Below are 26,067 nucleotides of genomic sequence, written 5' to 3' on the forward strand. Positions count from 1 at the left end.
ATCACCAATTGCCCCGGCATATGGGCGCACATAAGCATCAAGGATGTTGTCTCGATAAACCTGAGCATTCACGGTTCCCCTTGGAAAGACATGGAGGTATGTGCGCCCTCCTAAGGATATGCCTCCCCAAACACAGACACTGCCTCTTCCGTATGCATCTCTTTCACGGATGTTTGATGGATGATAACGGGTCCCAGGTTCTCTCCATATCAAATAACGTCTACTGTCACTTTCTAGACTAAACCTGGACTCATCCGTAAAGAGAACAGGCCTCCATTGATCTGACGTCCAGTGGACATGTTGTCGGGCCCACTGCAAACGGTCTCTCCTATGGCGTGATGTGAGCGGCACGCAAATGGCTGGTCGTCTCGCATACAGACCACCTTCGTGGAGCCTTCTGCGCACAGTTGACGTTGACACCAACCTTCCGGTGGCTGCAGCAAGAGAGGATCTAAGATGTGTCGGAGTAGCGGTTCTATTCCTGCGTGCACTTAATGTCAAATATCGGTCATCGGCACTGGTCGTAACAGTTGGCCGTCCTTGACTGAACCTCCTAGATGCCGAATCTGTGGTTTGAAATTGCCTCCAAAGTCTATGAACCACAGATGGACTCACATTTAGCCATCTGGCCACTTCTGATTGACTCTGCCCTGCCTCTAGTCTCCCGATGGCTCTCCATCGTAGTTCTTCAGGCAAATGATGCCTAGAGGTCATTATTACGAATTGGCTATCTCAGATTTTCAATGTCGCAATCACAGTAAAATTTGTGTGCTTTCTCTCAAACTTGGACTTTTATGCTCCAGGCAGATGACGTAAGCCGAGTGCAGCGCCACTAATTTGCATATTGCAATTTTACTCAGCTACTCTTAGTGGACAACATATGCAAATTTTGCACGGTTTGGCTTACTTTTGAAAGAGTTATCGCTATTTTTGTGATTTTTCCTTAATTTATGATAACCAGTGTAGTTCATTATTAGCGTAACAATATGTATTTCATTCTGAAGAATTTTTATTATGCATTTGGAATAAGAAAATTTAATTTCTTCTTTTCGTCCTAATTACGCATCTGAAATGCTGAATTTAGCGATAAAAGCAATAAGTAATGTATTGCAATAAAAATACCTTACAAAATTTCGTTACATTTGAAATTGCAAACTTTTAAGGTAATTGCCATAAGATCTTCATCCTAATTAAAAATTAATAAAAATAAGGTTAAAGTAAAACATTTAAATGTCTAAGCTTTCTTAGAAACGTTTTCCTCAGATCCATCTTAAATGCATTTTGCATTGAAAAATGTATAGTTCATTTAAATCTTCATCCTATTGAAAAATGAATAAAATGTTTAAATCAAATATGAATTATATTTCAGAAACAAAGAAAAGAAACTGTAGTGCATTATAAGACTTTTTAAAACTATTATTCAAATGTAATCTCATTAATTTTGAGTCAAACAGATTTTTTTTAAAAAAAAGAATAAAAGGATTAATAACTTTAGATTAGACGTTTGCAAAACGTCTGAGGAACTGACACCGTGAGTACGTTATTCAAGAACTAATATTTTGTACACGTTATTTAAGAACAAGAAATCGGAACCGGTTACTTAATAACTGATATATCTTAACCGATAAGTTCTAAGGAGTAGTCAGGGAATTTGAGCCAATGAGAAGGAAGAGGCGTAAACGTCATGATCCGAGGAAAACTGGTTCCCTCCGCCAGAAACGTTATCTTCCTTCCTCGGCGACTCTTCGCCAACTTGCCGTAGTTATGATAATCATCCCGACGCACATCAGGACCAAGCACAAATATTTATAGTTTAGTATATTTCTGAAGACAAGCTTCAAAATTTTTTCTAAACATTAAGAGTAAGGAAGGGCGTCTAAAAATTAACTCAATTTTTTATAGACCGATCGCATAGACTTAAGTCTTTTTTATTAGAAACCGCAGTGTTTTATAAGAATTAAAAAATGGTATCCAATTTACCATTAAAGAAGAGAAATGATTTGAGTATTAGTTTCCGCTTTACTTAAAAAGTAACTTACAGCTAAGTTGCAGAACTAAATAAACTCATTTATATGATTAACAAACCCAAAAATTATTAAAATTAAACCTCAAATGAATAAAGTTCATTTACCATTTTTTGATTTTTAATGGGACACTGTGATTACTAATTACTCTACATTACACAATATTTGTTTCCGATAGTTATCAATGTTTTCTTCTCTTTTCAATCATAAAAACTTAGCTTTTGTGGTCAGGACAAAAGATGTATAAAATTTTACGTTCTTAGAAATTTTGGGGATTTTTTCCCTTCATTCAACGACTCATCATCAAGGATGAATTTTGGTTAAAATTCAAACAAAATGGTAATATTCTCACTGACTGTATATGCTATAAAATAAAATAAATTTTTTTTAATACGACTTGAAAAACAGGCACTAATGTTTAAGGTGTGAGCATGTTGAACGAGGTATCTGCCTTTCGTCACTTGCCTCGTGATCTAAGTGATATTGCCGTAAGGCTACGAAAGGGACAGATCGGTGATATAATTATGTACAAAAAAAGGCGATCTAGAATAAATGAGGTATCAGAGTAATTTGGGATAAAAAAATAATAATGGGTAATCGAAGTTGAAACTAATGGTCTTCGCAGGTGTACAGAAGTAAGACTCGTTTAAGCATATTTTATAACCGTTGTTGATCAGTCGATCCAATTTTTTGAATTTACGACTACTGATGTTCAACTCCGTAGCCTTGTTATTTTGAATCTAATCCAGAAGACAAGGGAACTTCTTCGTGGAGAACTTTTTGATATAACTAACCCACATTTGCATTATATAGAGAGGAAAGCCACGTAAACCTCTCACGAATTGCCCAGTGGCAAGGGGACTCTAACCCATGATCCGTCTACCACTGAGGATATTTTACGCCTGCACCGTTGTCGGTGCAAGCCGGGTGCGGAATTTGTACAGGGCTAGAATTTGTATCGACTAGCCATTACTAGTATTTGAATCTGGTTCACCTCATTAGAAGTCGAACTCTTTAACCCCTGAGCCACTGTTTAAGCAGAGTTATAATGGTCGATAAAAACGAAAAGAAATCACATAAACACTAAATACTTAGTGATATATTATTAACAAAAGAATTTTGAAAGAGCTTCTTAGATGATATATGCTTCGAAAATTATGTTCTTGAAAAATTTTATTATAAAAGTGGCAGGGTTGGCAGGTTTTTGACATGTGACAGTTTTTGTCGGTTTAAACCATGGTTTAAACTGTCACGTCAAAAACCTCACTGTCAAAAATGTCGAAAATGTCAAAAACCTATATTCATATGTAAAATTTAATTAATACATAAAAGTTATATATTTTTTTTAAAGGATAGTGTTTCTAAATATGTTCTAGAAAAAATAAATTTAAAATTTTAAAGAAACACTTATATTTTGAATAGTAACCAAAATCTTGTACTTTTGAAAGCTCACATCTTTTGTAATATTATGTTTTCATTTTCATGTGTTATTGAAAATCTGCATTGATATTATTAAGAAATTTATTTAAAACCAAATTTAGTGTATAATATAGATTATACTAAAAATTAGACATTTTTAAAGATAAACATTAGCAGTTTTGTACATTAGGCATCTTTTAAAGAAAAATCTTTTAAACAGGTTGGGCACATGCAACATTCCCAATCAGGGAATTTTTGTCTATTTTCAGCTCTTCTAAAGTAAACTGGGGGGAGGGGGCTTAGTGAACTGCTTTCAACATACTTTGTTTGGTGGTGGAAAAATGTTCAAAACTAGTTATGTGCTACCGTATGCTGCGAGGAGCAAATGAACTAGACTATTGAATTTTGAATTAAATTTCTACTTCCATCATTTTCATTTTGATTGTGTAGTGTGATGCATGTTCTAATTTTTAAAATTATGTATTTAATTAGGATAATTAAAAAATTTCCATAATAATTTGTTTAAATATTTCATGGATCAGTGACTGTAATGTTCTTCTGTTTAGTTTGACTTTTGTGATTGGTTGCTAGTTTTTCAGAAAAATCAGTAATTCTGAATTTTAAATCTTCAATTTTTTTAATTCATAGTTAGCATAAGACAATACAAATTTAAGTGCTTTCTGTTAAATACACAGAGCAGTTAGTGTCGATTTACAGTATATTCAGCCTATTTATTTACTATGCTGAAAATTTAGTTTATCCAAATACTTGTGAATTTCATTTTGCTAAATACTATATAGTTTTGTTGAATATCTAAATATTCAGCTGTTGAATAATTACTTCTTACTTTCAAGATATACATTATTTGTATTCTTAATACAAGTGGAGAAAAAAAAAATTAAGAGATAAAATTTTTTTTAAAATGATAAGTGCAATAATTATAAATAAATATAATAAACATTATGAATTATATTTATCATTATTCATAAATATAACTACTTTTAAATTCAAATTAACATACTGGATAATAAAGATATTCAGTCTAACATTAAAAATTTTTTTTTTATACACTTGTATCAAGTTTGTATTTATACAACATAACTTGTAGGCTCCTTATAAATATAAATATTAGTTATATGTTCCTTATATGTCAAAAATGCATGGTAATAAACTTTTAATTTTCTTAAATATCAAAAAGAAAATTTTTTTTTTTCAAAATATAAATATTTAAACAATTTTTGTGCAAAATTTTTCTGCACATGGATTTGAATATAAATTTCTGAGATTTTAAATCTGTTATTTTACCTTAATTTTAATAAAAAAATATTTTAAAACCTGCTGATTACCTATAGTATAATTAAATTTCCATATAATGCATGGCAACTGTTGGTAGTTTTGAGGTTTATATATTTCCTTGGCAAACTTCAGTTTTTGACGTTTTCGACGGGTTTTTGACGGTTTAAACCAGTATTATACCCTTGTCATGTCAAAAACCACTTTTTGACGTCAAAAACCCAACCCTGAAAAGTGGTAACAAATGAATAAACAAAACGTAAAAGTTGGCAATTATGTAAAGACCATTAAGCGAGCCACAAACACGGCGTTTTATGGATAGAAATGCTCTTTTTTAACATATAAAACTCTAATAAAATGTAATAAAATATTATTTGAACATGACTAACTATTGGTATTACACTTGGATGACCTTCTACATCTATCAAATTTATATACCTATCAACTCTAACAGATTTTCCGAATATTTTTATATTTAATGTGGCAGCAAAATGTCGGAATTAATTCTTGTTTCACCAAATTTTATTTAGTATACTTTTCGCACCACATTTTTAAAAGTAAGATCAGCTAGATAAGATAGCTTATCGCATAATTGCCAACTTTATCGGTTTGGCCGGCAGATTTTATTTTCGTATTTTAAGTGGTAGCGAAACTCTACGTTGTTCCATTAAATTTTTTGAATTATAATAACAATTAAAAATGAGTTTGACCACCACTGCACATATATAATTACAACAAATATGTAAAAGCATAATAAATATTGCGTTAATTTGTCAAAATACTTTTATATTATTGGGTTAAATTATTTTACTACTAGTACTTTGAAAATCCATTCTAGGAAAGTTGGCAGGTATTTTATTATGTTTTAAGTGAAGGCGAAAGTTTGTAATGAAGATAATGAAAATATTGAAGTAGTTCCTACATTACTTAATAGTTTTTTTTACTGCCATTGGGGAAAAAAAATTTTGGTAGCGCGTGAAAGCACCCCTTAACGAGGATATTATTTTTTAAATTTATTTTTTATAAATGCGCTAGGATAGCCAAATCTTAAATTACGGTAGTACTTTATTAACTCATCAGGTCTGTTGTTGTTTCCAATGATCTATGGCCAAAAATACGACTTCGACCACACATATACGTACAGCCTATTTAAAGGACGAACTCATTCATACATCCATTCATTCATTTACAACTGTTATTTTGACCCGAACCAGAGAACGATTCAGTGCACCCAGAGATATTGATTTGTCATGGGAACATTAGGGATTTTTTGATCTCTCAGATTTAGCTTGCAACAGTCACTATTTATTACACGTCTTACGTAATCGAACTCACGACCTCTTGGACATGGACGCCCTACCAAACAGGCTATGTCAGCCATATCAGGTTCTTCAACATCAATTTAATGCGCGAAGGTAGGGATATCCTGGTTGGTAGGGCACTGGGCCCATGTCCAAGAGGTCGTGGGCTCTATCCTTGTCGGCCGAAGACTCCCCGTGTAGTAAATGGTGCCTGATGCACGTTAAATCTGTCGAGTCTCAAAGTCCTCCATGTTCACATAACAAATCATACTTCTGGGGGTACTGATAAAGGAGTTTCCTTGTCTTCTGGATTGGTTAAATATTACAGGGCCACGGAGTTGAACATTAGTAGTCGTAAACTCAAAATCGGGTCGGCTGTTCAACGACGGTTATAAAATTTAATGCTAGGGGTCGTGGTGGCTCAGGGGATAGAGAATTCCGCATCCGACCACAGTGCTGACGTTAAATATCCTCAGTGGTAGACGGATCATGGGTTAGAGTCCCCTTGCCCTCAGGCTAACCCATGGTAGGTTTTGCTCTCCATGTAACGCAAATGTGGGTTACTTCCATCAAACAGTCCTCCACGAAGGAAAATTTCTCCTAACACTTGTTCAAAGAGTTTACTTGTCTTCTGGATTGGGTTCAAAATTACAAGGCAACGGAATTGAACATTATCAGTCGTAAACTCAAAATCTGGGTCAACTGTTCAGCTTCTGTTATAAAATAAAATTTTCCTCAGAAACTTGAGTTGCACAGGTAATTTGACTCGTTATTAAGGTAACGGTTTATCAGTAACTATAAAAAAATGTTAGTAACCATTACTTTTTCTCTTAATATTTTTGTTGTGATATACTTCTGACATTAAGTCTTTAAGTAATTAAAAAATAAACCTCAATGACCAATGTGTTCAGATTGGAAACAGATTGTTTAGATTGGAGATCGTTTTTTTTACTTCTAAATTTTGATGAAAATAACGTAAACAGTATTTCAGAAATAAAGTTATATAAATCTAAGATGTTTAAGTGTTTGCACAAATTGGAATTCAACATATCGTGTAGCAGTTTAAATCTATTATTTAATGAAATATTATTTTTCTTATATATTTTAAAATATGTGAAGTGAATGTTTAATGAAGTTAAAGAATGTATCAGTCTTTTAGACAAAACGTCAAAGGGGCACGAAAGTTTATACGAAGTCGTGGAGGCTCAGAATATGGAATGCTCGTCTCCCAACGAGGTGCCCAGGTTCGAATCCTAGTAATGGCTAGTCGATACGAATTGCGCACCGACTACTGTGTTGCGTAAAAAATTCTCATTGATAGACGGATCACGGGTTAGAGTTGCCGTCAAGCTATCCGTGGAAATTTTTCGTGGTTTTCTTCTTCATGAAACGTAAATGAGGGTTCAATTAAAATATCCTCCACGATGGTAAATTTTCCCCATTACTTGATCGAGAAGTTCCCTTGTCTGCTGGTTTGTGTGCAAAATTGAAAGGCTGTGGAGTTGTTTATTATTAGTAGTAAACTATCAATTGGGTCGGCTGTACTGTTTATAAAAAAATTTCATTTGAAGATAATGCGTGGAGACAAAGTGAGCCATGTTTTAAGCACGAATTGCAATTTTAACTGCAATACGATTGCAATGACGTGCGATATATGACGTGCATTGACAAGTAGTAACGTATTGGTAAAAAATAAGTTCTGATATTTATACCGGAAACAATACTCGTTCTACCGGAAACACAATATTAGCTTCCTGGTTGTACTTTTTACATAGTTTATAACACATTACTCTTATTTTCATTTATTTAAAAAATAACTATGCATAAATAAATATATTAAGAGAATAAAGTGCTGCGTGTTTTAAATACAATCGAATCTCGTGTTTTGATTATTTTATGACACGTATTAAGAAGTAACATATTTCTTTCAATACAAATGCAATACCGAGTGACAGATGTAAAAAATATCTGTTACATGAAATATTTGCTATCTTATATACTGCCAATTAGTGTCACGTTTTCATAATAAGGCAGTAATAATAGCTTTTTTTATCGAGTTGTGTTTTAATAATTTGTAACTTAAATGACTAAACACTAAATTTTATTGTAAAGGAGGGCTGATTCATCATTTAAAATTGAGTCCAAAAATAATATGCTTTTACCAGTTATAAATTTTGAAATTCAGCATAATTGTTCGCAAATGTCAAAGTCATTATTACCACCTTTTTACTTAACCCTTCTCTTCGCTCTCTTTTGAAATGTAGAATAAAAAAAGAAAAAAAACAATACTTAAGTACTTTTTAAAAAGATAAAAACTAGTAAACTTGTTTTTTTTTTTTTGTTTTTTAGTTTGTTTTTTAAAAGGTCTAAAATAAAAAAGTGAATACAAAGATCAAGTAATAGCTAGCTATACCATATAGTTTAGATGTTAAAACTCTGACAACCGTGATATTTTTATTAATTAAAACGAAAGTAAAATTATGGGAGGCTCCGCCCCCTGCTCGCTAACGCTCGCCAACCCCCGAGAATTGCTGCGCAATCCTATGTGGTTCACGCCGTGAGCCATGTCGCTGCGCTTGCTCACCAATGAACACAATGTTCTAGCACAAAGACATAATATATTATCATCAAAGACATAGTATTTTATCATCAAAGACATAGTATTGTACTTATGTAGAAGAATTCTACCAATGTTCTTATTGGCTTTTAAAAAAGTATATTAGCTATATTTAGATTGTACATGGTGAAAAAATCAAAACATTAGCTAAATGAGAAACATATTAGCAAAATAAATTATCAAATATTGCATCACTAATATTCTGCATTTTAAAGCGTGAAAATTCAATGCATAAATAAACGCGAAATATAAAAAAATTCAATGCATTCAATACAAACACTTAGACGTTTTTTAGCCGTTTAGGTAGCTCCCAGTAGAAAAATATCAATTCAACAGCGGCCTTTTAAAGCATTCTCATTTCAATTAATTAATTAATTCCTAATTGAGTTTAAATTAAATATTGTCATGCTTTTAGGGCATGAATCTGAATTGAACAACCTGATAATGCTCTCTCTGGTTACTGTTCCCGTTTTTAAGAGCGCTATATGTTGAGCCACCTCATCTAAATTTGCCATGTGACATTTTTAGCAGCAATCATTGGTCGATTTTCTAACGTTGCCATTCGGGGAGTTGTAATGAGGCTTTTTTTTGGTGCCGTGTAAGAGAAATATATATATAGATTACTCTGGGGATTATGTATGACATATTTTTACGCCTCTGATATCAAATCTGCAATCGGTTCCTCTCAACAAGCTGCAGTTTTTATGCAATGCAATAATATATTCCTAACCAGGATTTTTTTTTTATTTTTAAATTCACTCTAATGAATATATTTAGTGCCCCCATTTCTCTTCTGCGTAAGGAGTGGTAGGAAGAAGGCCGTAATACTTAAAATTTATTAAGTGATACGTTAAGGTCGCATGTTTTATTAAAAATCTTTATCCCCTGACTAGTTCTGCAATTAAAAAGTCGCAATTTGACCTGCTGCCTTCACCGCATAGCAGCCTGCGTAGGGACCGATGGGGCGCAGTATCAGCCCTCCTTAAACTGTTCTACCGTGAACTGCTCGACATCACACGCAGGTCGTCGGGATACCTAAGTAGGGGAGCCATCCCCATGGTAGAAATGGTAGAAATCACGTAAATCTCGGTGCGCTGCCGCAAAGCGGCATTAACCGATTCATCTGTAGTAATAAATCGATGATGAGGAGGAATGGAGATGGGAGGAAGAGGGGGTGCTTAGCACCAAAAAAGGTTCGTGTGCTAGGGCAACACCATATCCCTAAGGAAGAAGGGAGTGATTGGGCTAAATTTAGTGTTGTCGTCAATTAGTTTTATATCTAGGAGTAAGTTAAAATTGCTGGTGGTACAGGTTTTTGCAAGCCATCCCCATCTTGAACTTGGATATGTGGTTTGACGAAGTACCTGCCCTGGCACCTCACTTCTTCATCTATTTACTGACCCTGGGGCAACTGAGACTAGTGGCTTTGGTTCAGGGAAAAGAAAATGAAGTTACTAACATTGGTTAGCTGTCTATAAGGTTAATTACTGGGAAGGTCCGTAGAGTCATTAGCATGTTAAAGAAACAGTGAATTGAAAAAAATATGTACAAGATAATTTACAAGATTGAGAAATAAGGAAAATTACAATATTATATATTTACATATTGGCATTGTTTATATATCAATTAGTGTGAGCCTCTGCTATAACGATGATCCGGTCGTCCCAGTAAACGACCGCTCAGCCATCTCCGTCATGGCTGAAAGTCCTTAGATAGCAAGACGGAAAAGATGAAAAACTGGTACCAAAGAAATTTTATTATAGCATTTTTTCCGGGAAAAGTAAAATATCTGTAACTATCAAGATTTCATTAAGATTTTAACATCTAATATATATAATTCTCTTACGTGGCTCCCAAATTTTGGTTGTATTTCTTTTCCGCCGGTGGCAACGTTTGCTTTGTTTTGTTTTCGTTACTATTTCTCTTACACGGCGAATCGACTAATGATTGCCGCAAAGCCTGGCCAAAGTATACTTGGCCAAGATACAAAGATACTAACCTTCTCCGGATCGGCTGTTCAACGACGGATTTAAAAAAAATTAAAAAAAAAACCTTCTCCGGACAGAGGATAAATATTTTCGAGTCTTTTAATATAAGATTCTTCGTTTAGTAAATTTGATTTATAAAGGTAACTGGTAACAAATAAATTTCGTTTTTAACTTTTTTTCGGGAATAATAAAATCAGGGATGCCAACTGCTCCGCTTTTTGGAATAGTTTTAATAAAGTGGCAGCAAATTATATAGTAAAATTCGTTAAAGAAAGATAGTTACGCCTACTATTTACTATAGTAACCAGTAGATTGACACTTTAACGTTGTATTTAATATCATTCTTATAATTTTTGATATTTAGTGGTGAAAACATTACTTAAAATGAAAAATACTAAAATAAAAGTAACTTAAATTTCGCTACCACTAGAAAATACTATTTTACAAAGCGGAGCAAGTTGGCATCTCTGTAAAATATCCATAACTACCAATTTTTTTTTACGGATACAATTCATATATTGAATTGCTTTTTCCGCGTGTTAACAACAATTATTGTTAAGAATAGATTTACTCCTCCCGAAAATGATCTATTATTGAAATAGATCTACCACCAATTTTTTCTCATTTCCGTCTCGCTTTCAGGCCTAAGTCCAAATTTCAAGTCAATTATATTAACGATCCTGATATATTAAGAGAGATGTTAAGAAACACTAACTCAATATTCTATAACAATTATGGTTATAGATTGTTTCTTTTATTAAACAAAAACACGTAATGATACAAAATTGTTATTTTTATGGTAACTATTTCTATAATCAATATACCTATCATTGAAAAATAAATTACCACCTGTTAAATTTTGTTTTCCATCTTTCATTTCAGTTTTGTTTCCCATTTCATTAAAAAGAAAAATGGCACAGCGATCGAATTTTAGAACAACATCCGATAGTTAAATAAATCTCAGATAACAATAAGCGATTGATCGCTTCTTCTATATTTTTCGAAGAAAAAATTATGTTCTTCATTATTTGTAATCGTTTTTGGAAGTACTCGGAAGCAAAACATTATTGGCTTTAATGCGAAATTCGCGTGATTCAGTTATAGTTTTGTTTTTTACTACGCGGTGGCGCACTCCAGCTGTCACTGCCAATTACCGTAAAATCGTTTGCATTTTAACTTAAGCACGACGGGTTTCTAAAAGGCTTAGCATGTAGAGAGAGCAGCTTAATAATATATGTAGTATTAGTTGTTTACTTTGTAGTTGTTTCGTTAGTTCTTTTTTTATCCATGAAGACGGCGCTACCGCTCGATGAGCCATTCTTTAAGAAGACTGGTATCCATGCAATGGATGAATCGGCTTGTGAGAATGGTAAAATACTGTTGCCAGTAGAGGAAATAATTTCTGAGGGAAAAAGAACCCCGGTGAAACCCATAATAATTACATATGGCTCCTCTGATGTGCCCATGGGTAAGCATACATCAACGCATATAATGAAATTGGAGAATTTAAGAAATTAAAACGATTCTAGATAAAAACTTGAAGAATATATTCAGAGATTTGCCATGAACTGGAAAATTTAGCTTCTTCTTAAGAATTTTAAAATCAATATAAAAGTTGTTTCTACTTATGTATTTTTCCTTTAAATTGCAAAGATTTTTTGGTAGAAACGAATAACATTTATATTCTTTTCTAAATTTACCACTGAGGCAGAATTTTTCAGATCGTTACAACCTTGATTCGACAGTTTTAATTTCTTTTTAGATCAACAGAAATGTTAATTGTAACTTAGTACTAGTAAGTTTAGTATGATGAGAAAAAAATTAAGCATAAACTAGTGGGCTGCGTCCCCTGCTCGCCAACCCCCGAAAATTGCTACGCAGTCTTATATGGTTTGCTTCGCAAACCAAGCTCGCTTCGCTCGCTACTAACTTAGGTACATTGCAAATGCACAAAATTCTAAGAATTCAAAACAATCATTCAAATCCATATAAAAACTTTTTTTTAAAAAAAAAATTACATCTCTTTAGTAAATACTAAGTCATTAAAATAAATTTGAATTCAAATAAATGACTTGTAATTCTTTAAGCCTATTAGAAATGTGCTATAGTATAATTCGTGATATAAATCAAAAATCGTCAAATAAATTCGTAATATATAAATTCGTGAAAAAAGCGCTTTCGACAAAATACTAAAATAGAGATCTATGGACAAAGACTACTCACTTCTGCCTAGCTTAATAGTATGAGATTGCCGCAGCTGATGCTCTCTGGTAATTTCAGTTTCCGTTTTTTAAAGCGCTATATGTTGAGCCACCTCAGCTAGATTTGGCATGTTACATTTTTAGCGGCAATCATTGGTCGATTTTCTAGCGTTGCCATTCGGGGAGTTGTAATGAGGCTTTTTTTTGTCGCTGTGTAAAGGAAATAGTTACGTAAACAAAACAAAGCAAACGTTGCCACCGGCGGAAAAGAAATACAGCCAAAATTTGGGAGCCACGTAAGAGAATTATATATATTAGATATTGTAGTTTCGTTAGTTTTTCTTCTTTTTTTTATCCGTTAAGACGGTGCTTTCATTTAAAAATATAAACTTCAACACATTCCACTACGTTGTCGTTGCGTTTCCACAACGTTTTGTAACGACGTAGAAATTAATTTCAATTATAAATTATTCACATTAAATTAATTATTCACTTATTAATTATTCATGGTCAATTATAAATTATTCACATTAAATTAATTATTCACTTATTAATTATTCATGTTCAATTATAAATTATTCACATCACTATTTTTTTCCAGCTTGATTACTGAGAATTAAAACAGTCCCACATATATGTTATAACTGTTAAAGAAATCTTGGTAGTAAGTTTTTCGAGAAATTTTTAATCGGACCATTTGTCCAGTAATTGACGTGTATGCAAGCCATTATTTGATTTTTAATTCCGCCCACTATGAAAAATTTCTAAAATTAAGGTCCTTGCTTAACTGTTTAACCTCACGTGTATTTTTTAATAATAATGGTATCTTAAATATGTTTTCGAAGATCGCGAATATAACTGACATAGTACCGCAGTGTTTTTTTCTTTCATAATAGAATACTTGCTGTTAGTGACGTAGTGTGGATATATTGATCCTGATTGGTTGTTGATCCGCGGCATTTGCTTACGTTAGCAACAGTTTTTTTTCATTCTATTTCGAGTTAGCCAAGCCAAGCCCGTCAAGCATCAATTTTATTAAATTATACATTCTTACTAAGGTTCTTTCACTAAGATTTCAATTCTTTCTCTATATATTTCTTACTTAACACAAAGACAGGCATTAAGCTATGTAGAACATAAACAAACTGATCATGCATCGAAGTTGCCAGATACACAGAACAAAAATATATCACGGTTACAATAAAATACATGAACAAATAATAAATCTAAGTTAGGTAAAAGATGTAGAAGATAAAGAATTATATTTCAATAAATTTGATGTGTGATACGGCACTATATTTAATTAGCTTCACGTTAATTAACATTCTAAATTATGTGGTGAAACTTAACTTTAACAAGCCATTTTGCTTACAAACAATCTCTGACGTCATAGATCACATGTGTGTATGTCCGCGATCTTCTTAAAGTGCAAGTTCCCAATTGGGTACAATATGAAAAAAACACAACTACTTCGATTTAGTAGGAACAACATATGACGCAATGCTAAACGAATGGAATTTAGTTGTTGTTTATTTAGTTATTGTTATTAGTAGTTGTTGTTATTTGTTTTAGTTGTTGTTGTTTATTTAGTTGTATTTAGTTTCAATAACTTTTCTTTATAATGCAATAAAATCTGGCGAGCAGCTATTTAAGCGATCGAACACTTCGTTTGTTTATTTGTGGCTTGAAGTTAGGCCCGCAGAAAATGCCGTTCATGGGTTAAATTTAGTAGGAACAACACAACCTATGACGTAGGCTATATTATACCCAATTGGGTATAATATGAAAAAAGCACAACTACTTCCACTTACTAGGAATAACATTTACCTTTTAGTTTAATTAATAAACTGAGTTTTAAATATGCTTACTAAATTCATAAACTTCGGTAAAACAACAATATAAATTATTTCCAAAGGAACTAGACTAATACAATTCCAACCTGGCGAGTAGCGACTTATAACAAGACACTTCGTTTGATGCTTTTACTTGTTGTTAGAAAATCAGGTTCGCAGAAAATGCTGTTTACTAGTTAAATTTAGTAGGAATAACACGATCTGTGACGTAGGCTATAGTATACCCAATTATACGTCATGATTACTGATAAAGGTTTTATAAAAATATCTTTATTTTGGTGTTTATTTTCAAGCGAAAGATAAGTCATTCTTGTCTGGAAAGGGGGGTAGGGCATTGCATTTATTTACACTTTCGGTAATGCTTTTCCGGAAAATGGCCATTCTTTATTATTTTCTATGTATCAGTAGAAATATTTTCCAACAAGATTGTATAGTTAGTTTTCTTGAGCGACGATGCATTTTTGAGCTAGGCCTAATTAAATAGCTGCGAATTTCGCATTTTTTTTGAAACTTGCAATTTTTATTTCTGTTAACAGCTTCAATAATCTAAGTATTAGGTCACTGAACTTTAGGGAAACTTGAATATTATCTGAAAAAAATTATCGAAGTTCTGTTATTTAACTAATATTAAAAGAAGTAACGATAAACAATTATTTTTTTAGAGCAACAATGCCGCATGGATACGAACGCATGTACTTAGGCAGGCAACTGCATAGTATACTAATGTACAAAACAAAAACATTGGTTTTGGAATTTGTTTAGATAAACCACTCTCTCTCTCTCTCTTCAAGCATGCTCACATTTAACTTTTAAATTTGACATTTTCTACAGAGGAGAAAATTTTTTAGGAACTCAAACTTGATCAGTATTCAATTCCCATAGTCTCTACTTTAACGTATAAAATCCAGCCACGCTGTTATAATTTTTATTCTAAAATTACGGTAAAATAACCGGTAACAGTCTATCCAACCGATTAAGCATTACGTTTACGGTAAAGAACATTTTATATCTTTACGGTTTTGAAACGTTTATAACTAGTATGATAATAAAACTGTGAATACAAAAGTATATGGTTTTTTTCAACCATTTACAGCTAGCATGGTTTCAAAACTGTAAAAAAGGACATAGGAACTAGACTTTTCGTTAAGTAATGGGCATCAGAGAGTATAGGTCACTGGGAATGCTATGAAATTCTGTTTGTTTAACCATATTAGGTGAAAGCAGATAATGAACGGTTTTCCTCAAAGATAACAGTTTTAAAACCAACTTTCTTATGGTTATTTGATTGTTTTCTTTGAACATGTTAAATAACAATTAAATAAATTGTTATTTGATCATTTTTTCTTAGAAATTTCTAACAGTGCAATCAAAATTTAATTTTTGTTCTACTTTTAAAATAAAGTCTCTTAAATTAAATTTACTAAATCTATAATCCTACATTATATAAATTTTGTCACCACTAAATAATATTCATTCGAAAAGCGATGCTAGTTGGCATCTCTGGATTTTTACGATGGTATAAAAATTTTATGAGAGGTATTAAAACTATTTCATTCACGTAATAGCTCATTGGTTATTCCTAGTAATATAAACTTGATGTAAATTTGAACAAATTAAAGTAGTTATAGCAGGTATATAGATCTAGATGGGATAAACTGACTGAGACTACCTTGGCCGATAACTGGCTGTAATGCCTAAGAAGGAGAAGAAGTTGTAGAGGCACGTTTGCGCCAGCTTTTGTTAAGTTTTGCCTATCACTTCTTTAAACTTTATTCCATGAGTAAGCCTTCTATTTTAGTATTTTGTAGCAAAAACTATTTATATGCGATTTATTAAATCGAATGGAGTTCTTCATAAGAACAATTTTTTAAATGAAATACTAAGTTAAGCAGTGATTTTTTTCTTCATAATAGTTGTTTAAAGTTTACCTGCAATTTTTCCTATTTAAAAAACTAATCAAAACTTTCACAATAATTCTATTAACCCCTTGGGGACGGGTGATTCAGAAAAGCATTAGTACAAAATCAGAATCAAGTTGCAATTAAATAAAAAACGGTAACTTAAATGTAGTCGTTACTAATTTGACAGACTTACTTTGCTTTTATTTTAATTATTGTTAGTTTAATCATATATATAATCAATGTTAATTCAAAGTATAACTAAATAGTTTTATTTTGAACAAAGTAATGGTGAATTAATTAAATCAAAAGATTATAACTCCGCCCACAAATAAACTGCTAAAGAAATACTTTGATTACCAGTTTTATCTTCTTACCCTGATTGATACGGTTTTTTGCTGTCACGTATTTGTGACAGTCGGCGCGAAAGGGTTAAGAAAAAAAAAAAGTTTTTTTTTTTTGACGTTAAGAAATCATTCCATTCGTAAAAAAATTCTTTCAACTAGTTTTAAGGTTAGCAATCATTCTTTTCGTAAAATATTCATCATAAAAAAAAGTAAAGCCAGGTAGACGTATCATAAATAAATAATTTCAGGATGGTACAAGCTGCGTAAACGCTGAGGTAGTTCTGAGCGGGGAAGCTGTTGCCAGGAAATCAAGTAGAAAAGAAAATATTATTGATGCGCTAATTTAACGTTGTTTTTCCGAAGCTCTGTCGCCAAGTTATATAAAAAAGCCACAGTTTAAGTGCCTTACACTTGAAACAATGCGACGATTTTAAACTTTATATATCATCTATTCGTGAAGATTTATCTGAGCTTTAGAACGGACAAATAATTTAAATATTTCAAACTTATTAAACTTTTTAAAATATTCGCCAATTCGCCAACATTTTTCAATTTCGATATTGCACATTTTTATGAGCCCAGGTAATGCAGCATTGGAGTAAGTTAAATATTTAAAAATTAGTCCACAAACGCATTTTCACAAAACTGTGGCTTTTCTCCATATTAACGTTTTGCGTCATTTTCAAAATAAGTGTAGACAGCGCTGGTTTTAGATAGGCTAAACTTGACCCAACTGCAACGAGTAAATGTTGTAAACTCACAGCAGTTATAAAAATAGCATATTATTCCCAAAAAAGCATCATTTCGTGGGACGACTGAGACTTTAACCTCTTCGGGACGGGAGAGTCATATATGCATTCTCAGGGTGTCGATAATCACGATAAAAAAAGATAAAACTGGTAGCCAACTTATTTTTATAGCAGTTTATTTGTGGGCGGGGTAGTAATAGTTTGCTTTATTTAATTCACCTCTACCAGCACCTCCTACATCAGAAAGCCTCCACACGGTCTTTTATAAGTAGTCCGCGCAGACTATTTAAAAAGTGAGCCAGTTGTGCGCATGAACCCAAAACCTTTTATAAAAGTAATTGAGAGAAATTTATCCTATATATTTGAGAATTGAATCCGTAGTGGTTGACAAGTGAATGAGGCAAACCAATAATATTCATAAATAAAACAAATTTTTAGTCATATATTTGCTACCACTTTCTTATTTTAACTAGATTTTGTATTAAATGACTCGTTCGGAAAGTGGATATCCTTCACAGTGGTCTGATCGGACTACCTTTAAAAAACCGTGTGGAGGCTTTCCTCTACTTAGTTCGAATTAAAAATTGCATAGTTGCACTTTTAACACACAGGGATTGGATGTGTTGGATTTAAAGTGAAGCGAAAATAAATCTGCCAAATTAGCTATGTCCAAACTTAAGCTACCGCTTTTTATTTTTTACCATCCTGATACTGATTCCTTACCAATACATGCATGACTCGCCCGTTCCTAAAGGGTTAATAGAGCTCTTCTATATCATGTTAGGAACCGTTCAAAACTGATAGCACGCTTCGTTTTAGTATTTTTGACCATTTCTTATTCCTTGTCAATAACACATCACTGTCATTATGCATTGCATAAACATATAGCCGATGAGATATTTATTTTTTACCTCTCAAAGTGCGCGTTTAACCCGTTTTGTCCCGAATTTATGTATTGAAATCACACAAAAAGTGGTTTTATGGAAAAAGTGGTATAATATTTTTTCGAAATTAATTGTTTTTTCTACTGTTAGGGCACTCAAAAAGTTTTTGATTGATCAAAAAGTACTTGCTCCTTGTTATTCTAGATCTAATCAGAAATAACTAAATCATTGCATACCTGCCAACTTTCACTCTTTCCGAGAATGGATTTTCAGAGTGGTTGTAAAACAATAACCGAAAATCAATCTGATTCAAAAATATATTTATATTTTGATCCCGTTGAAATTTGCTTGCGTAAAGATTATTATGCTTTCATATATTTATTGTAATTATTCATATGTAGTGGTGGTCAGACTCATCTATAATTATCATTATAATTCAAAAAGTTAATTGGAATAACCTGAGTATTGCTACCACTTTAAATATGAAAATAAAATCTTCCGGAAAATCCGGAAGAGTTGGCAGGTATGTCATTGTGGCATCTGAGAATCTTTTAATTCACCCAGATAAATGAAAATGCTGAAAATAGTTTCCCACCACAATGAATGTTTTTATAAAAAGAAACTGTCCTAAATATATGACGCTGGGCGTTAACCGGTTAGGGAAATGGGCATGTTTGAAATGTGTATTTAAGAAAATGGACTTGCCTAAAAGGCGTATTTAACCCGTTTTGTCCCGAATTTATTTATTAAAATCACACAAAAAGTGGTATTATGGAAAAAGTGGTAAAATATATTATCGAAATTAATTGGTTTTTCTACTGTTAGGGCATTCAAAGAGTCATTGATAGATCAAAAAATACTTGCTCCTTGTTATTCTAGATCTAATCAGAAATAACTAAATCATTGTGGTATCTGAGAATCTTTTAATTCACCCAGATAAATGAAAATGCTGAAAAAAGTTTCCCACCAATGAATGTCTTTGAAAGAAGGAAACTGTCCTAAATAAATGACGCTGGGCGTTAACCGGTTAAGATGACAGACGTAGGCCAAACTGTGTGTTGAAGAAAATGGACTCAATGAAATTCTTTTGCTTTTTTGTTGAGACATACTGATGATTTCAAAATCGTCGCTGAACGGCTGACCCAATTTTTATGTGTTTAGAACTACTAATGTTCAACTCTGTATCCTTGTAATTTTGACCTAAAGACAAGGGAACTCCTGGATCTTGCCTTCGCGGACATATTTTTGATGGCATTCGAATTACATGGAGAGGAAAATTACGAGACCTTCCCACGGTTAGCCGGACGACAATTTCTTTTGATTCTGATAAATTTTAAAAAAATTTGGTAGTATTTTATTATTCCCTGAAAAAAGCTAAAAATGAAATTTATTTGTTACCAATTTATACTCTTTACCGTCTTGATATATATATATATGGACTTGCACCGAATGTGTTTAAAAGCAAACCTACTCACCTCAATGTCCAACCTAAATATCACAGAAATTTCATAATGAATCTGAAAATACTAGCGCTGAAAGTGAGTACAAATAAAGAGGCGAGTCCGGTAAATCAGTTAATAAAAACATAGAATTGTTTACTAATTTATTTATAAATTAATTAAAAGTATATAATTTGTGCAACGGCAGTTGACAACCGCTGATGACACTTTTTTTTAATTTACTTCCAACTGAGTACTATTGGGCTGGATGCAGAGTTATTCAAGCCCAGTATTGTTGCTGTTGAATAATAATTTCTTTTGAATGAATATGATGATGATTATCTTGAAAAGCTTGATTATCTTGAGCACTGATTAAAGATTGATTTGAGCACTGAAAAAGATTATCTTGAGGACTGGACTCACGTTCTTCCGAACGTGAGTCCAGTGCTCTACCAACCATGCTATTTCGGCCCGGTCTTCTCTTTGAGGTGTCGGTTAAATCTATATTATATAAAACGCTAATACGTACGTATGTATCAATAAAACCGATGATATTTCGTTTCTCGCGTTGGCAACGGTTTTCATTTTTAATTTATAGGCTTCGGCGCGCAAGAGCACGTAGTGAGCATCATATGGCTAATCTATATTATATAAAACGTTAATACGTTTTAATTGATAGGCTTCGGTGAGCAAGAGCACGTAGTGAGCATCATATGTCTAATCGGGTGAATTCTCACCGAATTATCAAAAAAATTCTCACAAAATTCTCTTCATCGAAGCCAATGCTTTACATCCGGCGTTCAGTACTATTTCATATTGTTTTACAACACTGGTTATAGCCCTCAGGTGGGAAAGACTTTAAAACAAAACTTACAACAGTTACTTTTCTCAACAACTGAAATTTAGAATAGTGTGATTAAAAAAAATATGTGAACTGTTGGCAATTTCAAATTAATACTGAAATGCACAGGGTTATAACTTTCTACAGTGAAAAGTGGTCGGAACTTCAGTGTTCAAAAAAGTATACAAAAGCTAGACGTTAAGAACGTATCCAATGAGCGAGCAAAGCGAGCATCGGATTGCGAAGCAATCCGAAATGAACTGCGAAAGCATTTCCGGGGGTTGGCAAGCGCCAGCGAGTAGGGGGCGAAGCCTCCTAGTTTAATAAAATTCTTTATACTTTATCTTTTCTTGTTAGCCGCTTGATAAAAAGTTTTGAAGTTAGAATGCATTCCTGAGTGCTACTTGCGTGAGAAAATTTGTTTTTCCCGCATCCTCTCGAATGTAAAAATTTTCAGAAGAATTTTAGGATTAGAGACTAACGTTGACCTTTACACCAGCAGACAAAATTTCAGGTCTCAAACTCGAACAGTTCTGAAGTTATAAAAGAGTCAAAACTCTTTCTTCTATAATAGATTTCTTTTGAATTATCTTAAATTGTCAGATAATCAAATTCAGAAACTAATAGCGCCTACTTTAGAAATTCTACCAACTCAGAACAATAGGCTCGTGCACTTGAAATACGATCCTATTTATGTATATTAAATATCGAAAATAAACTTTCAACCATGTGTGCTTTTGTATTGAGTCATGAACAGTACTTGTTATGATATCACGAATTGTTTTGGAAACATATTGACGTAATTCAGTTAACACTTCTGAGAACCCAAGTCCTTATGAGAAGTAAAATTCGGTAAAACCAATTTGAACCACTTTGCATTCAATGTGATTGTAGACCAATTTGAAATAAATAAATTACGTAACACACTCGTGATTCGCAAAGCATAACTTATGTAATTGTTTGTCTTGGTAAGTTCAATAAATGAAGAATATTACACACAGGGTTAGGAGTTCTTAAGTTATGCTTGTGTTTTTTTTAAAAGTAAAATTAGAGATAAATCTTAACAGTCGATAATGTTTAGAATTTTAAACATAGTAGCGAATGTGTTAAGAAAAATTGTTCGATTAAGCTTTTTTAATTTACAAGCTTGCTCTACATTCACAATTCGTGTAATTAAATATAATAATGTATAAATATTATGTTAAAATAAATGGTACTTTATAGTAAGTGGTTACTTATTACCTGATTAAAAGCTTAGGTTGCATAAAAAATACGTAATAGTCGACATGATTCAAGTGCTTTAAAAGTAGGCGCCCATTTTCAAGACTTGTCAGACAAGAATGGGAAGAAACGAAAGTGATTTGAAATATAAAACGTAATGTTGCCAACGGAAAAATAAAGGTGAGAAGTAAAACTAGAAAAACCACAATAGCCGAGAGTGGCAAATTAGGGTATTGGATTTACATACATTTGTAGGCTTATAAATTTGTATCAAATAGAATGACAGATAAGAGAAGGACAGCACGCATCCAGGGTAACAGCGGGATTCGAACCCGTTACTTCCAGCGCTTGGCGGGTGATATCGTTTGGACAGGGAGGCCCCATTTATGCAAGAGTGAGGAAAATCTTTCAGTTACGTTAAATGCAGAAGTTTAATGAGGAAAACAATTTTCGCGATTGAATATCAATTAATCCATTTTCAAAAATATAAGTGATTGCAGAATCACTGATTGGATTTTCAATTCATTTAATAAAGTGATATAGAAAACGCTGACATGAAGCTGAGATGTGTGAAAAGACAAAGCAGATTTATATACTGATAAATCATTGCTGGATCAAGGATGAAAAAATCTTGTGTAAAACACATTACCTTGCTCCGTGAAAAGCTTAAATTTTCTCTCTCTCTTAACTTGACTAAAATTGCAACCAAATAATATGAACATAGCTGCCAACTTGTACGGGCCGTTGAGAAAAAAATTTATTAGTGGCAGTAACATTACAGCGTTTTGACGCATTAAATCTTCGAGATATCAAAAATAATTTTCACCCTACCACGACAAATCAGCAATTAAAAAATATGTAGATATAATCTATTTACAGGGTTTAGTTGCGATATCAAATTTAGATTATTACTAGAAGATATTCCTTATTTTAATATACCACTTTATAGTTCAGTAATTTGAGAGCTCTTTGGAATGCAACTTTTAGTGGTGGTTACACAGAAATTAAAATATCAAAATTTGTTTTATTTTATTTACTACTTTTTAAAACTTTTAAGGCCCGCGGGAACCCTGTATTTATTCGCTACACAAATTTGTCTCCGCCGATCAGCAACCCAAAAACTAGTTTTATTACCAGATTAACAGACAAGGTATAATAGTTAGCCGGACTATCTATCGCTTATATAACTTTTACTTTGTGTCATTGACAGATTTTTGTCAATCTCGTGTAAATATGTAAATAGTTGTATATATTTTCTCTATTATTACCCCAGCGTGAACGTTAACATTATTCTGACCCCTTTAAATACTATTTATTATATTCTAATCTAATCTCAATTATGTCTTAATTTCCTATCGATTTCATCATATGTTCAACCAACTGGTTTCCCCACTCATGACTTTACTATTGGGTACAATTGGCAAACCCTTCTCCCCCAATTTTAGCTCCCACTTCACACATTCCCACATTATATGTTCAAAAAATCGAACGAATCAGTTAACCCTCCGTGTACGGCGATTTGAGCGGGGTATCTGTTTCGTCCCCCACTATTGATCACGTGAAAATCGCGGGCGAAGAAATTTCCCCCCTGATTTCAATACGGATCCCGCCATTTCCCCGTGTACGACCATCATCCAAAATCATCATCTGATGCTTATTTTCGCTACCAGGTGGCACTAGAGGGTTCGGGAATTTCGCAAATTAAATAGAAAATTTCGCTGAAGGGAAGATAGTAACGCTTACTTTTTAATATAGTCACCAGTAGATTAAGGTTTTAACGTTGCATTTCATATCATATTTATAATTTTTGATATTTAGTGGTGAAAAAATTACTTAAAATGAAAAATACTAAACTAAAAGTAACTTAAAAATTTCAGGACCAGAAAGTCTAAAAACTGAGCCGAACACGGAGGGTTAATGCCACTTAGCAGCGTACTAGGATTTGAGCTATGTTCTAGCTTTGCTAGCTCTTAAATATTTAAATAGTTTAATTTTTGGAAAATATTTCCAACTTTAATAATTGTTTTACTACCACTTAGTAAAATCTTTTTTTAACGACCGTGCTAGTTAGCAGGAATGTGTATGAAAGAAAAGAAAAATAATAACAAGCGGTAATTTACAGGATGTGCGTTTATTCAGTTTCATTGTTCATTTTTATATAGTAATTTAAATCAATTAATGGCTATGAAAAACGTGTTTTTTTTTAATTTTCTTCGTATTAAAAATGGCATGAAGCCTCATTATTTTTTTTCTTCCACAATCATACGTTAACAATTACAGTTGGAATTCTAATAAAAATATCTTCCTTTTTTGTTCATTTTCATTGAGAACAATCGTTATTTCTTATCTGATGTGAAGTGAGAATTTGCCAAAGGGCTTAATGTTTATAATTTGTCTAATGACTTATGTCTGCTTTTATTTTTAGATATGATAAAAGGGATTGTGACAGAATTTTACTCATTCATATTGAACTGTTAGTCATGAAATTTATGATACGCAGGGCTCTTCTAACCCTGGCTATTAAAATTAATCAAAAGTTATCACGTGATTGTATCCTGTGTTAGAGCAATTAATCTTGATTTTTGCGGACTTCTATTTCTTGCGCAAGGTTGCCACGGGCGACTAGAAATATAATAAGTGGTGACTCATAAAATTCAAAATTTTGTTTTAAAAAAATTAATATCAGCAACTTTTTTAAGCATATTTTTTCAGTTTGCTGTTAAAAGTGAAATGTTTTGCTTTAAATATGAAGAACTGGAAATGTAAGTCATTGTGATAATTAAAATTGAATAATTAAAGAGATAATGAATAAATTAAGTTTCTACCACTTTTTACATTTTTAGTTGCTTATGGCATCCCTGCTTATGAAACAAGCTACAAATGATAAGTTATCCTACCACTTTTTTCTTTTTTCCTGGGTACTGATAGCCATGTATACAATAAATTTTAATCTTTCAAAAAGTGCAACTAGAAGACTTTTATATTTTTTAACCCTTTGACGAATTTTTATTAATCATATTTTTTACACTATTTCCACGATTTTGTATTAATTTAGGTCAAAATGAGTGAAGAATATTATAGTTAAGAGTTTAATAACTTATGGTTATGAAATACAGGGCTGAAAGCCTATATATAGCGAGACGGAAAAGAGCAAAAACTGGTACGAAAGGCATTTCATTATAGCATTTTGTTCAAGAAACATTAAATTTCTGTAACTACCGTAATTTTTTACAGTTTTAGCATATATAACAAAAATCTTCTTTCTTTATAGAAAAGTAGATATCGCTGAATAATTGATAAAGAGCTGAGTTTAACTCCTCCCGAAAACATGTTAAAACTGAAATGGGTTTACTACCAGCTTTTCCTCTTTTCCGTCTCGCTTTCACCCATGATGAAATATAGCGCTTTATTTCTGCGTTAATTTTTCAAATTTAGATTTGTTTGAAACAGTTATTAATTATAAATTTTTTTTTTCAATTTACAAAATCAATTATTGATAATTTTTTTAAATTTGAATAAAACACAAAATTCAAACTATTTTTTTTTATTTATTTATTTTTTTTTTTGATTTTATATTTTATACAAATAAAACTCCGATAATCTAAACAGATTTTTTTTCGTAACTATTGGATGGTTTTTTTTAGAATTAAAAAATACCGAAATATAATTATGCTTGTAGTTAGAAGAAAAGTATGAAATCGGAAAAAAAATATATAAAAAGGACATCGTTGTTCCCACCTGCGTTAAATGATTAAAAAAAGAAAAATCTTTGAATGAAAAATCGATAGTAAAAAAGGCATAAGGATTCAATAAAATAAAATAAATTAAATATTTTTTTAAAAAAAATTTAAAATTATTTCTATTTATGTATTAGTTTTATAAAATATATTTTTAATAACCGCTTGTTTACGCATAACCTTATAACTTACTGCCTTAAAAAATGGAACTTTATGAAGAAAAAAAATAATGAGTTTGTAGCGTATCTACCACTA

General features: G+C 32.2%; 1 protein-coding gene across 2 annotated transcripts in view; it reads left to right on the forward strand.

Annotated features, from left to right (window-relative positions):
* The window catches only part of LOC107444750 (band 7 protein AGAP004871), an 81,127-nt gene that overhangs the window by 13,222 nt on the left and 41,838 nt on the right, over positions 1 to 26,067 (forward strand). Inside the window, exon 1 of one of the 2 annotated variants that reach the window (XM_087160556.1) lies at positions 11,739 to 12,110. The exons of the other annotated variant lie outside the window; for it this stretch is intronic. Within the exon in view, the coding sequence (XP_087016682.1) occupies positions 11,930 to 12,110 (181 nt within the window). The 5' untranslated portion in view covers positions 11,739 to 11,929. Of the gene's footprint in view, positions 1 to 11,738; positions 12,111 to 26,067 lie in introns of those variants that run through there. 2 annotated transcript variants of the gene reach the window in all.

Source organism: Parasteatoda tepidariorum, chromosome 4 (genome assembly GCF_982258835.1).
Source record: "Parasteatoda tepidariorum strain Cologne lab strain chromosome 4, Ptep-v5.0, whole genome shotgun sequence".
Lineage (NCBI taxonomy): Eukaryota > Metazoa > Arthropoda > Arachnida > Araneae > Theridiidae > Parasteatoda > Parasteatoda tepidariorum.